The following is an 18,694-nucleotide window of genomic DNA, read 5'->3' as shown; positions in this document are numbered from 1 at the left end:
AACACCATCATCCTCATATGTAGGGTCATTTGGCGAATTCCCTAAATTTGCACTTGTTTTGCAATTTATAATGTGCATGTTTATTGTCCACTGCTTATGCAATCGTCCTGTCTGCAACGCCATGGCTGAATGCTAATGGCACTCAGAGCTGAGACAAAACAATGCACAGCTGAAGCACCTCTTAAAATGATTCACATTCCTTTCTGGCCACACGTAAATGTAAAATAGCCACCTTACTTGCGATAAGGCTTCACAGTGTCAGAATTGGTAAAGAAAACATGCCGGAATTGGCAAAAATGCATATTTTTTATGCGTTTTATAACAACACTGCATACGTTCTAACTAAGTAGTTTGAAGTTTTGCTTTTTGAAGGAAACAGGGAAAGAAACAAGAATAACCTTGAGCTCTCATAGCTTATCTCATCCATAATGGAATGACTTATCACACAGAGAACCTCTCATGCTCATTTTAAAAGGGATTCACCTCAATTACAATCTTTAGGGGCATTTGAAGCTCAACAAACATGTTTGTGTGGCGCAGATGTATGAAAGAGAGAGCAGTGTGCTTACGTTTCACTACATAATATGTTAAATATATCACTACAGTGCAGTTTTTCAGTGTCACGGCAAAAAGTTAAGCCTCAATGTTAGTTAATGGGCTGGATTTGGATTCTGGGTCAAGATGAATGGATTTGTCAACATGGATTTTAGAACTGTTTTCAAACTCAAAATGTAAAAAGAAACAATTTTAGAAATATCCTAAGGTTTGTATACAGGCTTACTAACACTGATGCAAACACTAACATGGCAGGAATCCCATCTGTTGAACCTCTGTCACTGAGAGCCATGGGAACATTGCATATTAGCTGAAGTAAAGATTTCTGGATTATCACTAACTTTGTTGTTTCTCGTGTTCACACATTTCTTTTTGCTCCAGGGGTTTCCCATTATATTCTCTGTTTGGTGCTGGTTACGTTGTTGCTTTTTATAAAAATTAAATGTCTTTGTATGTGTTCTGAATAGCCAGGGATAAGTGAATAAGTATTTACAGCATGGAAACCTCTGCTTGTATTTTACCCCAATGTTACACAGGCCCATACAATGATGAGCAGGAATGAGGCACCTGTCAGCATCGAGCTTCCACCCATCCCGATGGATGTGCAACCACCACAAAAGACTCTATCAGAGAGAGAGACCACGACAGATGACATCCAGACCCCTTCATTGCACAGTGCTCTACAAGCAGCAATGGGAAAAATGACACAGGACACATGGTATCATTCCAGGGGATCAAATGAAAGCCACACAGTCCTTGTTACAGACCTACAGAAGTCGACCCTCAAAAGCCCCAGTGGTATTGAGAACACCCAAGGGTGTAGCATTTCTTCCAGCACCCAGCAAAGCCAAGTTAATACAGTTATAAAAACCTTTGAAGGGACAGGAATACAAGTTGGTGAGAAGGTAGAGGGCAATGAGGTAGGTGAGCTACTAGTGCAGTTAAACGGCTTGGCCCCAAATAAGAAGAAACTTGAGATAGAGACTGAAAGTGCTGCTCTGCATATGATAGAACACATTGAAACAGAAACAACCAAAGGTGCAGCAGATAAAGACACTAATGTTATCATTGTGGATGTATGTAATAAAGAAAGTGAAAAGAATGAGCATGTATTAAAAATGGCGAAGGAAACTAGTTCGGCATTCCAGAATCTGAAGTCATCGCTATTTGAGCCTGCTATCCCACTCCTAAAAAAAACTCAACAACACACAAACATGTCCGAACTTCAGATAAAAGACTTCCAGGAAATTCACAAACCTGTAACAAAAGTCATATCTGTAGCTGAACTTTTGAGATCACAATTAAAGGCTCTTGACTCTACATTAGCAAATTCAGTGACCACCACAGCGGTCCATGCTGGCTTTGGACAAGATCTTAATACAGCTGAGACAGAGACATGTGAGAAGTTAAAATTGGATTGCAGTAAACTGGAAGTGAAGAAGTCTGACAAGAAAACTGAGACAAGTATTACTCCTCCTAGGAACATAAAGGAAACCCTCACGGAGATTTATCATCAACTATATGACACGGATCAGGAACAAATTCAGTCTCAAGGTGCAACTTCACCGCCTGTTCAGGCTTTACAAAAACCTCTTGTAATTCCACCCACTTCTGTTGTAGACACCTGCACCACTATGGAGACTGCAAGACTTCAGGATAGTGACAAAAGATATAATGAAGGTTTTTTAAACATTTGCCAGGATACTGGAGCATCAACTCTAGTTCCTCTGAAAGATTGCCCTGTTGTTTTGCTATCTAGGAGTGAAAATGTCATACACAGTTTCCCCCCTTCGACTTCTGAGGTCGAACTTACCAAAAGACTTACATCTGGAACTTTCAGTGCAGAACCTGGGACTTTACTTGCAGTGAAAAAGGCCAACGGTCAAAAGGTAAATATTACAGTTTTGGAGCATGCCAAAGGTGAACCTGTTCAAAGCAAAGACATGTTAACCTCAGCAACACAACTCAACAGCAAAACTGAAAAGGGGATTCCTGAACTGAACTCCACAACACTAGATCACTACAAAAAAGAAGAACATGACACAAAAAACTGTTCTTTGCAGAGTGCAAAAAGGATTCCCACTAAAAGTGTACCTGGCACAGATACACAAGATGACAATCTTCACATCATTCAGCAGGACAGCTCTATGGTTGAGGACTTTCAAAGGACTGACTCCTTCAGCAATCTAACTCCTGAGGTTAGTCCATTGTTAAAGAAAAGAGAGAGTGTATCTCCCATTCCTTCTGCTACTCCACAAGAGCTGGCATCTGGGGCCAGACGTAAAATACTGGTACCCAAGGCCAAAACCGAGGAGGCCTCAGAGGCCACATCACCAGTTGATAACCAAATTCAGAAAAATGAAGGTCCTACAGAGAGCAGCAAGCTTTTCGCAAGTCCTGTGACCTTCTCTACATCTCCAAACCTGTCACGACGGTCACCTCTGCTACAGCCCCGTGGGGAGAAAACGTCTCCTGTAGAAAGGCGTTCGCCGCTCTTAAACAAGAGGAAGACGACATCTGAAACTCAAGCACCAAGCCAGCCGCACACCGAGGAGCTCCTCAGCCCCATAACTGAGGTGAAACCTGCAGAGAAGGACAAGCATGACCCATTCAAAGGTAAAATAGCTGTCAACATTAATGCAAGTTTATGTGGTATTTTGTGTATATTAATCAGTATGGTATTTTGACACAAGCATGGGGTTACAGTGAATATAGTTATCAGTTTATTATATACTTTGGAGCTATGGTGCTCATTTTCTGTCACCCCCCATGAGGATTTTTTAGTAATGATAACAACACTGTTGGTGCATCCACATGACACAAGTCTTTGCACCACCTCCACTCGGCCTCCAGGTGAAGAGCTCTTTTAATTTACACATCCTCTTCATCTCCAGAGCTGAACACAGCTGATGTCCATTATTGGTGGTGATGTAAAACTGCATGCAAAAGTCATACATATTCATACTGAGAAATACAGAGAGAGAGTTTTTTATCACATAACACATTGGCAATAACTTGGATGTGTCAGATGTTCATTAATATAAAATATTTGCGCACTCTAGCTTTGAAGCAAATAAACCTTTGCTATGTTGCATAGATATAGCACATGCCACATATATCAGACTGGATATGTCAGGTTGCTTGATAGTTAGAAGATAGGGAAGTTTCCTTACCATGTTGCTTCTGTCGGCTCTCCTTTCCCACCAGCGCCTCAAGTTATTCGTAAGATCAGGGGCGAAACCTTTGCAGATGCCTCAGGACACTTGAAACTGTGGTGCCAGTTCTTCAATGTTCTTAGTGACTCTACAATCAATTGGTACAGAAACGAAGAGAGGATCGCTCAGAATAAAAAAACGTGAGTTTCAGAGTGGCTTGAAAATAAATTTGCAGTTTCACAAGAATTTGACTATACTTTTTGAACTATACTATTTCCTACCAAACGTATCTATGTATATACTGTATATATATATATATATATATATATATATATATATATATATATATATATATATATATAAGAAATAAAACTGGCGTAATTTCTTTGTTTCTCAGTGCAGGGGATGAAACTCAGGTCAATCTTGCCATTGTTCAGGCATCATGCAAAGACACTGGTGTTTACGGCTGCACAATCACAAATGAATATGGAACTGACTCCACAGACTGTCTTCTTAGTGCAGATGGTATGTATTTTTTTTTATCTTACACTTGGCATGAAATAAACATGTGTCCTTGCATTTTTCCTTGGATTACTGGGTTGCAACAAGTCTCATTCTGTCTTCTCTCTCACTGTTTTGCAGTTTTAGCTGGAATGTCCTTACGTGAGGACCTTGGTGGTAAGATGAGATTTTACATGTTAAGATCACAGTTTTTCCAGTGTTGGAGCCCATATGATTTTCTGACTGCAAGTCTTACATTCTTCTGTACGCAGTTGGAGAGGAAATTGAAATGACACCCATGATATTCAACAGGGGTGTGGCTGATTCTGGTGTCTGGGGTAACAAATTATTTGGGCGTATAATGATGCAGGAATCTCATATTGGTGATGGTTGTTCTCATAAAGTCTGGAGGGCAAAAGTCATCTATGGTCTGGAGCCTGTGTTCGAGTCTGGAAACACATGTATCATTAAAGTGCGCAACCCCATCGCCTATGGAGGCAAAGCAGAAAGCTGCCTTATAGACAAGAACCTCGACATTATCAAGCAGGTATAGAAGAAAGGCTTAATTTTGTAATTTATTTGCATCTTCTTAAATTTAAAATTCATTCAAAGATCTAACAAATCCAGCATTAAAGTGAATCAGTCTTGTGTCATTATTGCCACCCACGTAGGATTACTGAGACATTAATCAAAAGATTAAATACATGTACTGATTTAAGTTGAGCTTATCTTTACTGGCTTCTCTCCAATGTTCTGCATACAGGAGTGTAAAATTCAGAACTTGGCTCGTGAATACTGCAAAATCTTCTCAGCAGAGGCAAGAGTGATTGAAAACTTTGGCCCTTCTCTTGAGTAAGTACAATCAGTCAACTCCTTATCAAATGCCAACATCCTCTCAAGTATTATTTACAGTACTTGCAACATGAAAGTCATTCACACCATGCCAATCTATGTTACACAGGGTGATTCCAGTCTACCTGATGTACCGACCAGCAAATACAATCCCTTATGCATCAGTAGAGGCTGATCTGACAGGAGTCTATCAGAAATACTCTGTCCTGGATGAGACAGGCAGAATAGACATGAGGTCTGGTTCTGAGGCGGAGCAGAAATGCTGTGCACTGCAGCACTGGATCTTTCAGTGGACCAATGGCAATCTGCTACTCACTAGGCTAGAAGGTAGGCTGGTGCTTGACCACAACAGGGCAATGTGAAATGTCTGTTTTCACTAAATTTGGGGATAAAATATTTAAGAATATGATGATGCTTTGGCTTTCCTCCTTTTTTACCTCCTGGTTTATCTTACAACATGACAAACATTTAGAAAGTTTGTGATAAAATTAGTAGCACATTGCACAGAACAGATTGTGAGCATGTGAATCTTAAAATTAGTTGACAGATTACACACCTTACCATAACAAATGTGCTAAAATATTGCTTGCAACAGGGAGAAGTGTGCTGAACTACTCAAAACTTTGTTTACCTTCTCAACCCTTAATGTGTATTTTAAACACTTTCAGGTTCATTACCCACAATTTGTTATGCAGCATTTGTGATGAAATAAGAATTTAATGTGGTTTTACTTTTTTTCTCCCTCTTGTAATTTACGTACTGGATTTAATGAGGTGACAGTTCAAATTGCATGTCTGTCACATTTGAATAATGTTACCTGAACAACAGAAAAATAAAGTAATTGCTTGGTGTTGTTTTGCAGGTGTTGACACCAAGATCACCAATATCGGGATTTCAGTCAAATCGACGGGGTTAGTATATTTGTGTTTCTGTAAATGATGCTGTGAAAACCTAATTTTACAGGTAATTTACATTTATACTCGTCACGACTGTAACATTTGTTGTGTTTTGTGTGTTGCTGTAGGCATCAAGGGTTGTCTGTTGAAGCCAATCCCAAAGTGTTTGAGGAATTTGTCTCACAGCACCAGTGTAACTATTTCTGTGGTCTGCTCAGCCTGAGGTCACTAAAGGTCATAGACTCTTTATTGACGCCAATGAAGCCCAAGGGCTCCAAGAGCCCGTTACTTCAACGCAAAATGGCTGCTGGCTCCTCCAGCCCTCAGATTGGCCGGAAAACTGCTAGCAGCCCAAGACTGCCCAGGAAGAATGAGCCAGAAGGCAGAAAGACCCCCACAACACAAAAAGTTGCTGATGCTCCCAAAGACGTTAATGACAAAATTATCACGCAATAAAACACGAAAGATCTCCCATTTTCTCAGTGGAGCAGTATTCTCATCAAATGCCATTGATTATCCACGTGATGAAATCCTAAACCAGAAATGGTTCTCTGTTGGGTATGTATCAGCAAAACAGGCCAGATGAAGAGCCAGAAAGAAGGCTGATACACCTCTATGAGCGAGGCATACAACCATTCAGAGACCAGAAAAGAGATTGATAATAACAATATAACTTAACTATTTAATTTTTATAGCCACCATTCCTTGCCATTATCACTTATTGTGGCTTGATGCCCGCACGTGTTGTGGTGTTTTTATATTGTATTCTTCATTCAACCAGTCTTAGGGTTGAAACTACAGCGCAGTAGCGAGTAGTAGCTTTCTTGGGTTTGTATTCCATCAATACTATTCTATCCCTGTCCCACTGTAGGTCACAGATTGTGAAACCCAATCTCAGGTCAGTGTATTTCTACCAAATGAATGTGCAAGATAAAACATTTTGAAGTGAAGTGGCATTATACGTGGTCTTAGTGTCCTTGTAAATGGAAAAGCAAAAACATGTATCTGTTGTAGTCACCCTTTGAGAATGTAGAGCAGTTATTATGTCAATTGATCCATATCAGATTCACAGTATTGCACATTTTTAAGGCTGGGAGAAAACAAACTATATTTTTTCAGAATTGTATCAAGCCAAATAGCTTCACATGAAACTGTTGTGAAGTGGCAAATGGTGCTGTGCGTTTATACTGTAACTGTTTACTTGCTGTTCTACATTGCACTGCATTTTTGGAAACTGCACCTTTGAATGCAACTGGCTGTAAATTGAAGGATATGATTACGGCTTGCACGTTTGGAGACACTGTGAAATGCATGACATGCTATTTAAATTTTGAGTGTCATTCTTAATAAAAATTAGCATATCGTGGAGTGGGCTGAATCACTGTAATGAAAGCCATCCCACTTCGTCTATCTGACATCAGCAGTCACTCATTATCATGTAGAAAGATAAGAAGTAACCCTGTGTTATCTCAGTGACTCCTATTATCTAAGCGGACTACATCACATTTCCTTCTGTCATTATACCAACTTGCACACGTTATTTATAGCATTTCCATGAAAAACATTGCCATATTTGGACTCATTCCTTTAGACAACTTTAGTAAAGCAACAGTTTATCAATATTTTTGAGCTACATCAGAATTTTACAACAGATGTAGAGCTAACCTACTCTGCCGTAGACAGAAAATGAATATCCTACAGGGTCCTATCTGTCCAGTAACATCTAAATGGAGCATGGATGTAAAACACAGCCGTCTTGGAATACACTTATCACAAAAGTGCACAAATATGTCAAAGGGGATCAGCCAACATTTAAACACGACTAAAGTTTTGGAGCCTGTCTTTACTGTTTTTCAACAAAGTATCACTTCCAACAAATTCCTCTCTCGCTGTACAACTTCCACGACAGTCCAGAGAAATGTGACCTGCCCTGTGACTATACTGATTAGAAACAACAATAGTTCAAGCTTAAACCTTAACATGCTAATATTTAGCATGTCATTTGAGTTTAACAGATCTCAATTGTCGTGTAGCGTTTCAGCAGGATCATATTTGCTAATTAGCACTCAATTAAAAGCACAGCTGAAGCTAAGAGGGATGACTTTTGCAAGTATTAAGTTAAATGATGGAACTGGATTGAAAAAATAGAGGCATCACCAAAGTTATTACAATTCATCCTGAGGAGGACATCAATGTGTTTACAATCCATCCAACAGTTATTGAGACATTTCACTAAAACTCACAAATACAGGCAGGAGATCCCCAAAGTCAGTAGGATTAATCTTCTGTGAACAATGGACATCTGTGCAAGATTTGATAGCAATCCCTCTCATAGTTTTTGATATTACTGAGATATTTGTAGTTTGACTGCTTCGATGGCTAAAAAAAAGGCATTGCATGTTGCCACATAGGTCCAACATATATTCATTTGGAAAAAATACACTACTGGATTCATCACGTTATGCTGTAGAATATTATGAATATCTAACATGAGAAGAGACATTGTGTGTAGTGTAAAAAAAAAAGATCCTTTTTTAAGCCATAGCAGGCTTGACAGCACTACCACCCTGGGTGTAAATCAGATTCCTTCAGAGATATTAGAGAATGAGGTGTTGCTCGCAACCAGTGTGTGTTTACAGGGTGAAAGGCTAACTTCATCAAGATAATCATTTGTGATTCATTAGTGAGTCATCATTTATGTAAGCGATGGCCCCTCACGCACAAGTGTGTGCAGTGCCTGAGGCTATGTATGTGTAGTGGCAAATTGTCCTTAGATTGAACAAAACAAACTAAAAACTAAATGTCCAACAGCCACTGAGGCCCCAAAGGAGTGAATCTTGCACAGAGGTAAAAACGTTCATTGTCCAGGCAGAGATAGAATTCTGTGAGGTTTACTAATCCAATATGTCGGCAAACAAACATTTCACGAAAAGGAGCCATGGCGTCTTTAGGCTCTTGTAAAAAACCATGAGCCCTCCCCGCTGTCTTACCTCCCACGTACCTGATGACCTCTATATGTAGACTACACCTGGTGGCTAAGGCTGCCTGGTACTTTCAAAACCATAACACTAGCAGATACTAAAAATAACCCAAACTAAATCCTAACGATAAACACATTTTTGTAGCTGTATAATTCAAGCAAAAGTGAAATAAAATAAATGAATTATTTAACTATCAAATATAACAAAACAATGAATAGTTCCAAGAATTACAAAATAATGCATAGCTACAACAATGCTTAACAAAGAGTTAAAAAAAAAGTTCACTTAGTGTCACTTCTGATGTTGTCCAGTAGCATGAAAGGGTTTGCTGCTGCTTACAGAAGGAAGATGTGACAAACTTTTTTTTAAAGGTAGATGATGCTTCTGTCTCCGTAAATAATCTGTGACCCATACATGACAATTTGTAACAAAATGCACATGAATCATCATGAATTAAAGATAATGGCAGAAATAATAAATGGGTACCGAGTCAACTGTTTCCTGGGATTTGTTTTCATGCTAATCAAATGTGACCAGCGCAAACAGCAATTGCTCATAACGCTAGTTGTAACCACTAACAAGTATACCACTAACAAGGCTCAAAATAGCACCAGTGAGGGTCCATTTACATGGACATGGTCCATGTAAACCAAAGCATTGAGAACTTTGTAAGTGTACAGACAGTTTATGAAAAGGTAGTTCATAAAGACAGTGTCGTTCACGTATACGTACAGGTAGGCGCCATCTTGGGAAAACATCACCAGTCGAACCACAAACCCCTTGCCACGTAAGCTGACATGGAATCTTCCATGGTCCGTGGTTTCCCTATGGGTTGATAGGAATTACGTTTGTGAACTCTAATAACATGAAAACGCTTGAATTAGATGGACCACCACAACCAGCCTTATAAGCTAATTAGCGGTTTGCCCTGAAACTAGTCACATTCGCTTACCATGAAATCAATGCCAGAGAACGGTTGACACGGTCCCCATGTTTTATAGGTTCATTTTGGAATTGTCCTTTATTGATTTCCACCACATGTCAACATGGCCCTGAAGCTGATGCTCTCCTTTCATGACTCTATTTAGAACACGTGGCTGGATTTGTGGAACAGTCACACGGGAGGTATCAACGGACTGGATAGTGTAATTGAGGTGTGATAACAACATGGAGAGGATTGGACCTATCACAAGACAACACACTCCTGCCATCTACTGTTAGTTCAATAGTTTTTATTTTTATTATTTTTTGGGGCTTTTTTCCCCTTAATTGACAGTGGATCAACATGAACGTTGGAGAGAGAAGGGGAATGACACGGAGCAAAGGGCCGCAGGTTGGATTCAAACCCCGGCCGCTGCAGGACTCAACCAACATTAGGCAAATGCTCTTACTGGGTGAGCTAGAAGCCGCCCCACATTTTTAAAATAATGATTTTAGTTGACTAACCTTTCTATGAATATATTGAGTTGAATGTGTGGCTTGTCAAGAAAGATGTTAAATACATTTCCCACAGTCCCATCTGTCCATGCTAATTAAAACTGCTATCACAGATTTCACATTGGAGGGTTTGATGGGCCAAATATTTAGTCACTGAATAGCAGTTTTCAAATGGCAATGAAGAAGTGGAGGTATAGTTCTATTTTATTCCAACAAGTGACATATTCATCACAAAATACAAATATAAATAAAAGTATTAATAGTTTAAAGGTTGGTCAAGGGTAAAATCCACAACATCACTGAGTGGCAAAAAATGTAAAATCAATGCTATTTTATCAACCTTAAATCATCTCATGCACCATGTTCACTTTGTAAGATCAGATCTCTTTACATAGTCAATATCTTGTCTATTAGAAAAATTACATTTGTCTGAGAGGAATAATGTCAGACAGTGAGACACATCTCAATCCAAATTAGATTCCTGCAAGGAGTTACAGAAATAATTATGAGCGAAGAGTGAAAATTACAGAAAAAATATGTATTGGCACAGTTCTTCCTGCTACACTGAGTAGCCCTAGCCGAATGCTATAAAGAGCACTGAATCACTCACAGTAATCTCCACATTAATACCCATGATAAGACATAGCAAATGAAAGAAGTCCTTAACTGTAGAAATTGTGTGTGTGTAGGCCTAAGTAATTGCCATTTCATTCATTGGACACATTGTTAAGATAATGTGAAGACCTTACACTTTGTCTTTAGCCCATTAAAAACTTCAGTCTCACATTCAGGCTCATTATGTGGCAACATGTAAAAATATGCAAAGATCTTATTTAATTTTCATAGTTTCGACAGATATCATAAAATACCATTGTACAATATTAGAGGCACAATGACGATGCACAGTCGGTAAGATCTAATTTAATCAAATGGAGAAAAAAAAAAGAATACAATCTGAAACAGCAACAACTGTGGTATCTAAGAACCACCCTTTCACAAGGCTGCATGTCATTCTGACCTCTCATTGTTGTGCCTGACTGACCTCAATTACCATTGGCAGGCCAGGGTAGTTGTGACCATTTTGGCATATTATGTGAAGATGATCACACGTCCCTAAATGCCACAGACTAGTTGGCATTTGAACAAGTTTTATCTCCAGTACGCCAAAAGTCCCAGGCTGACATTGGTCTCGGTGCCATCGCTAAGTTGACTGTCAGTGCTAAATTAATCTACCATATCACAGCAAGCTATTGCTGACTACAAAATAATGATATTCTGATGTATATCTCAGGTTATTTCTTTTCAGGGGGGAACATAAAGGCTAAATCTGAATGAAACAATGTTGTCTAAATGCTGTATGGATGTGCAGATTGTCTTGTCCACTAGGGCCAAGCAATCCTCCTTTCAAATACTGGAGAGAGAGAAGTGATCTGCAACAGTCATCAATGTGCTGAAAAATCTGCTCAGTTATGATTTGCATAAAGCTCACCACTGCCACTTATTGTGGCATCTACAATATTTACAACATTGGGTTATCACCTGGCATCAATCCAGATTTATTAAGGGCATTCTTATCTAAGATGAGTTGTGGACAACTTCTAAACAACTTGAATGTTTTTTCAGTATCGCTCTGTGCTCTTGGTGGCATGTAGTTTAAAAAAAAAAAAAAACGCATTAGAACAATTGGTACCACTTCAAAACTTCCCTCCACCTCGGCTCAGAGGGTTGCAGTAAAAATGACAAAGGATGTGCAGCAACCACAGCTTCCTCTGTGTGAAGCATAGCAAATGTATTACCAAAACATTAACAGTTCACAACAATCTGAGGGAGTAAAGCCATCAGAAACCAACTGGGAAATTCAGTTTGGCATACAGTATTCACACGCTGCTTGTTAATGTATGCTTGGATTAAGCATATGTGGAAGTATGACTTTAGACAAATTCCCATTACATGATGCTCTGTAAGGACTATACTGTATAAGAAAAAAACAAATTGTTGAATACAAAGAGTACTTTCAGCTGCCATTGTTCCATAAGTGCACTTTCATGCATGCAGCACAAATTGCACAGAGGAAGGTTTTATTACAAAATTCCATGTAAAATGTTTAAATTTTTAATCTGACAATAACACACAAATGTAAATGATTTGAGGTTTAATATGTCCTTGTTTGGTTGGTTTGACAGTTTGGATCATCTGTATTTTATAAATCTTACTCAGGGGACAAAATAAATGTAACGGGCAACGCAACGCAGCGCAGCTTTATTCATACAGCTCATTTCAGCAACAGGGCAATTCAAAGTGCTTTACATAAAAATATTAAATTATAAAAGTTACAGTGCAGTACAAAAAATTAAACATTAAAGAGCGGTTCAAAACAGTTAAACATATAAAAGCAGGTAAAATATCCATTTTGTGGAAACCTCTACATTGGCACCATTAATGAATAGACTTATGTTACCCACCAACAATTATAAACATACAGTATTAATGTTTTTCTTCAGTGGAGAAATGTAGAACTTAATATAAAGAGCTCTAAAGATAGAGCTTTTATTTTAAAACTTTCCTTGGGGTTACAATTTATGGTAACCTAAATTTCCAATGTTATAACATGGGCTCTGTCATTATTGATCGGTATGAGTACATATGTGTCCCTGCAAACACCTGTCCCTAGGAAAACCAAACAGTGTTGCTGAAACAAATTGCATCAAGGAAAATCAAAACATAATTCAGAAAAACACACAGTGAACACAGTCTCTGAACATGTGAAATTAAATTGAATGATTTTTAAACACTGAGGGAAAAAACAATTAAGTGTTAGTCATATAAATGCCAACATAAAACCCGATGTTTTAACGATGGCTCAAACAAGTGTAACATATGTGTCACTAATAATACACACAGGCTGAGTCAACAAACAAAAATGGCAGGTAGGTTTCGGGTGAGTGATCACTAATTATGTTATCACTTACTCAGTCAAACACACTTCCTATAGGAAATTAGATGTAGTCCATGATAAAAGAAAGCAGTTAATAATTAGTGGTGGTGAAAGCTTCTCATGTGTGTCCATTTTTTGTGATTACAATTTTGAGAGTCCAGCTGTTGATTAAGGTTGTAGTGGAAAGTAAACTCATCTACATTCACTATACGCATGGTTTTATTTCCAGAACAGAGTTTACCCAACTTTAAAGGCATCCATAAATAGGCCATTATTAAATTGCCATTAATAAATGATTAATTCAGAGTGATTGTTTTTATTGGTGGTTATTTGGTTTGAGATGCCGACTGAGTCACAATAATTATATCACTGATCCTAAGTCTTACTTCATTTGTCTCACATTGAGAAAGAAAGACTATTGTATTATGACTGTTATCGCCCAAGTTTGACATATATTTTTTAAACTGCAATCAAAAAATGGCAAAACTGGCCTACTGTGTAATCTGAAAGCATAAAACATTGGAGGCATTCATGGGCACGTGAACATTCTGAATTAACCATATACTGTTATACTTAGGATAGCCACTACACATTTTATTTGAGTGAGTTCGAATTTCTTTCATGCTCATAGTTGATACACACAACAGTTCGGCTACATACAACCATGCATAGGCTACACATAAAAGTCATAATAAAACACAACCCCAAAGACGTCAGCTATCCATCTTGTGTACAGTTCAATCTTTAGCCTAATCTCTAGCTGCTGTATGCAGGGTTGTTGTTTGTTCTGCACTGAACACATTGTAAATTTTGGAGTTGTACGTTATTGTTTTCTTAGACGTTTATATTTGCACTCTTCCCACTTTGTAATGCAACTGCTGTAGGCCTACAGCAATTGGCCTCATATCGTTAGCCTGAGATTACACATCCAAAGAGAAATATCATCACCCAACTCATCTATCTCATTAATGTCCTTATTACACGTAGTGACGCTTCTTGGCTGTCCTTAAACTACTGTAAACCCCTACTGAACAAACAGAGTCACAGAGACACATTTTTCTTTAGTTTTGTGAACCACTTCTGCTCTCTCGTATCCAGAACTGACACCTCAACACAGCGCTCACACGCGGGCGGGACTTCCGGTTGCGCGCACCCGGAAGATTCGGATGCAAGTTTCAGTGCTTGACTGTGCATCCATATGCCCGCTATTTTAAACGTTTTAATGTGATTTAGGGGCTTTTTCTACTCAGTAGTATTTGCAAAAATGTTATCTTTAGACTTTCTGGACGATGTTCGTCGCATGAATAAGCGGCAGGTACGTACCCGAACATTAGTTTACTCTGATGTTACGACCGCCGCTTTGTACGATGAGAGACAACCGAGCTAACGTTAACTAGCCGTCGACCGCTTTTAAACGCTGTAGCATTTCTTTCACTTGTTAGCCACCTAGAAAGTGAACTGTTTTGTGCACACGTGTCTATTAAAATGTGCTCATTATACTGCATCATAAAATACTCCTTGGAGACTTGTTTAAAAAATAATCGTCACTTCAGTGTAGCTAGCTATTTTCTCTCGTTTTACCACACCATGCCATGGCACTGCTAGCTAAAGTCACGGAATTCCATGTTATCTCAAACATATGGTGAACAAATTCACGCTTTACACTTCTAAGTTGGTAATTGGTTAGTTTATAGCTGACATTGCGTTATTTATAGTTAACGTATCGATTACACCTATGTTTTGAATGGTTGTTGCAATTGTAATATTCCTTTTTGTTTGTTTGCAGCTGTATTACCAGGTGCTAAACTTTGGTATGATTGTTTCCTCTGCGCTGATGATCTGGAAGGGACTGATGGTTGTCACTGGCAGCGAGAGTCCAATTGTTGTTGTTCTCAGGTAAATAAGTAGGCTAGTTAATAATGTGTTGGGATTTAAATTTCTATGTTGCCTTCATTTGGAATTTCTAACTGGATAGACAACGAACTTCTGTCCTCAACGACTGTTGCCAAAATCATCAGACACATTCAAGGATTGGCAGAGACTCTGTTGATTATGACTAAATTCTCTCCCTGCTCCCTGACGCAGTGTAATTCTTGCAATTGTCCTGTCTGTTGCACATTATACCCAAAAATCTGAAGGTCCCCCTAGCATCACCTTTTGGAGTTTTGCATAGCAACTAATTTATGTACATACGCTGTCATTTAACTGGGATTTCTTTTCCAAGAACATAAATTACCATAATGACCCCCTTATGAACTGAAAATAAATTCAATCCAAACTTTTGAAAACAGAACTAATATTAAAAACAATTCACATTTTCCCTAACAATATGTGTAATACAGCAATATTAGTGAACAAGTGCATAGAAATAGGATCCTTCTGCAACACATTTACAGAATCGCTTTCTGATTCGGAGAAAGTGTCTGTACATAATTTACTTTGACTGAAATATGTGTTAGTTTTGTCATGTATTACTTTGTAATTTGAAGTATTGCAAGCAATCCAATTCAAATGTTACCACTGATGGGTAATGCCGTTGGCTTTTTGGTCCTAATGGCGAGTAATATAATGTTGCGCAGTCATGTTGAAAATCCTAGTTTATTCCTCATTGTGGCTTTTTGGGGTTTGTTTCTGGTTTTTCAACTTAAAACAGTTCCACGCTGCAAACATTTAGTTGTTTTTCAACTGTTAAAAGACATGACTCGATGCCCCAAGTTGCTGATAATGGCTGTTAAAGATTGACATTCGGTGCGGCATATTGTTTATTAAGAGTGGAAATGTTCTGTTTAAATTAAATAACTAAAATAAATGGTACTAACTAACTTTGAAAATGTGTATCTACCATACATTTCAGTGGGAGTATGGAGCCAGCTTTCCACAGAGGAGACCTACTTTTTCTGACCAACCGCGTAGAGGATCCCATCCGAGTTGGAGAAATTGTTGTCTTCAGGATAGAAGGCAGAGAGATCCCAATAGTACACAGAGTTCTAAAGATCCATGAAAAGTATGAATATACATATTTTCTTTGTGTCGTTGTCCATGAGTAAGTTGTACTTTGAGAATCACTGAGTCCGATGCAAGTGAGATGCAAACCTGGCAATCAATTAAATCCCCAAAAAGTGTAAAATCACCATTAGACATGGTCTCAGTGCACTTTGCAATTAAATGAACACAGAAATAACAGAAAGCAACAAAACAATTGAACATCATTAACTCAGTAATAATACTACAAAACCAGCAGCATAAGACAAGAAAGGAAAAGGTTTGTTTGTGAAGGACGCAGAACGGATGTTGTGTTATGGTTGGCTATAGTAGAAAGATCCATCTAGATTTAAAAACGTCAACTGAGGGAACTTCTTTAACATGTAGTGTGAGTGTGCCATTGATAGTGTTGAACTGTATTGGAAAGCGATCTAGAAATGCTCACTGAGGCCTCTGTGATGTTTCACACTCATTGTGCGTACTCATCCAGACACTCACTGTATTGAAAAAGAGGACTTAGTATACGTTGTTGTCTAAAATCACGCTGATACTTTTTCCACAGGGAAAATGGAGACATTAAATTCTTGACCAAAGGGGACAACAATGCAGTGGATGACAGAGGACTGTACAAGCAGGGCCAACACTGGCTGGAGAAAAAAGATGTGGTTGGACGAGCTAGGGGGTAAGAACATTGTTTGGAGAAAAAATCCATAATAATACACATATCTTAATAACATAGTATGCTAGGCATCTTTACTTATATAGCAAATTTAAGCAATTCAGAGTGCTTTACATAAACTATTAAAAAGCAAAAAAAAAAAAATTAAAACATTCATAAAGGATAGAGATGCACCAATTGACCAGCCGATGACTGGAATTGACCAGTTTTCCCGTGACCGACCATGACCAGCGACCGGCAGATCAGACTAACTTATGCTGGTCAAATGCACTCGGGCGCCGCATGTTTAACATCGCGCAACAACACACGTGCACCGCCGCTCCACCAGCTATTTATGAAATGTCAGAATGAATGTCAGAAATGTTTACTGATCTCAGGCGAACGGTCAGCTGCTCTCTCTCCCCTCTGAGGCTGAACAACAGAAGAAAACCGCACTCCCAGCTACAGTATATCAGAAAATAACATTGGGCACACTGAGTTTGAAGAATTTACTGTTTATCAGACCCCAGATGAGACAAGTAGCTAATGTTAGTGAACGCTGCAGTGGCGGTCCCTCTGCCTCTGACTCCCCGCTGCAGCACACTCTGTGTGTATTCCTCAGATACGCTGTAGTAACGTTACTGTTTTAAACACTTTCCAGGTTAGTGAGGATGCATACCGCTGAAAAGCACCATTAAAAATGTAATCTTCCTTCAGCATTTAGTTTTGTTACCCTAGGGTACCGGCTAGTTGCATGATTGTTCCGAGGAAACCGTAATGTTAGCCCATAAGCCTGTTGGTATTGTTCATATTTATGTACAATGACAATTAAATTTAACTTAATAAAAAAAAAGGAACTAACACGCTGTTATCGGCTAACATTACTGTTGACGTTCAATCAGGCCTCTCTCTCTCTCTCTCTCTCTCTCTCTCTCTCTCTCTCTCTCTCTCTTTCGTGTGTGTGTGTGTGTGTGCGTATGCGTGTTAAGAAGTATCTTTATACTCACGGCTACATTTATTTTATTTTTGTTGTTTCTATATCATTTTATTGCTATTACCTGTTTTTACAGATACAGAATTTTAGTTTGCTAAATATATCAAATTTGTCTTTTTTGTTCTTCCATAATGTTGCACTTTAGGAGTAATTTATATAGTTCTATTTTATTGGCATCAGTTATCTGTTCAAAAAATGTTCTATGTAAAATGTACTGTGAAAGAAAAGATAGAAAATAAATATATGTGTGTGCTTAAAGTGGTCAGAAAAGATGAAATCGGAATTTGTTCAAATCGGCGAAACTCAATGAAAAATCTGAACTGGTCAAGAAAGTTGTAATTGGTGCATCTCTAATTAAAGAGAATATGACAACAGCTAAACTAGAATAAGACTGGTCTGAAATAAAAGAAGACAAGTTACATTGCAGTGTAAAAAAAATTATGAATTGACTTCATTAAAAATTAGGGAGACATGTAAAGACACTATCACGATAGTTGAGAGAAGATAGAGGATTTCCTCCGGGTCTTAAATGGTCCAAAAAAAGTAACAATTTTAAATCCAATTTAAGGCCCTAAAAAGTCTTAAATCCGTTATCGTTTGTGTTCTAGGTTTTCAATTATTTTAAACTGGTCCTAATTACACCTATAATTATATAATAACCTTGAATGCATTTAGATCAGGGGTCTCAAACTCAACTTACTTGGGGGCCGCTGGAGGTAGCGTCTGGGTTTGACTGGGCCCCATCAAG

General features: G+C 38.4%; 2 protein-coding genes across 3 annotated transcripts in view; both read left to right on the top strand.

Moving 5' to 3' along the window:
• Positions 1-7,248, top strand: part of LOC117946679 (alpha-protein kinase 3-like) — a 13,288-nt gene extending 6,040 nt beyond the window's left edge. The window contains exons 7-15 of one of the 2 annotated variants that reach the window (XM_034874966.1): positions 1,083-3,171; positions 3,763-3,910; positions 4,108-4,235; positions 4,353-4,388; positions 4,484-4,758; positions 4,975-5,063; positions 5,173-5,390; positions 5,926-5,974; positions 6,088-7,248. In XM_034874966.1, the coding sequence (XP_034730857.1) occupies positions 1,083-3,171; positions 3,763-3,910; positions 4,108-4,235; positions 4,353-4,388; positions 4,484-4,758; positions 4,975-5,063; positions 5,173-5,390; positions 5,926-5,974; positions 6,088-6,415 (3,360 nt within the window). In that variant the 3' untranslated portion in view covers positions 6,416-7,248. The remainder of the gene's footprint in view (positions 1-1,082; positions 3,172-3,762; positions 3,911-4,107; positions 4,236-4,352; positions 4,389-4,483; positions 4,759-4,974; positions 5,064-5,172; positions 5,391-5,925; positions 5,975-6,087) is intronic. The other variant, XM_034874974.1, reaches the window with a different exon arrangement.
• Positions 7,249-14,423: 7,175 nt separating this feature from the next.
• sec11a (SEC11 homolog A, signal peptidase complex subunit) overlaps positions 14,424-18,694 on the top strand; it is a 6,487-nt gene continuing 2,216 nt past the window's right edge. The window contains exons 1-4 of the mRNA XM_034875740.1: positions 14,424-14,627; positions 15,099-15,208; positions 16,167-16,316; positions 16,857-16,976. Coding sequence (XP_034731631.1) covers positions 14,577-14,627; positions 15,099-15,208; positions 16,167-16,316; positions 16,857-16,976 — 431 coding nt within the window. The 5' untranslated portion in view covers positions 14,424-14,576. The remainder of the gene's footprint in view (positions 14,628-15,098; positions 15,209-16,166; positions 16,317-16,856; positions 16,977-18,694) is intronic.

This window comes from Etheostoma cragini, chromosome 1 (assembly GCF_013103735.1).
Source record: "Etheostoma cragini isolate CJK2018 chromosome 1, CSU_Ecrag_1.0, whole genome shotgun sequence".
Taxonomy (NCBI): Eukaryota; Metazoa; Chordata; class Actinopteri; order Perciformes; family Percidae; genus Etheostoma; species Etheostoma cragini.
The sequence above is the reverse complement of the archived record's forward strand: the minus strand, read 5'-3'. Positions and strand labels throughout refer to the sequence as shown.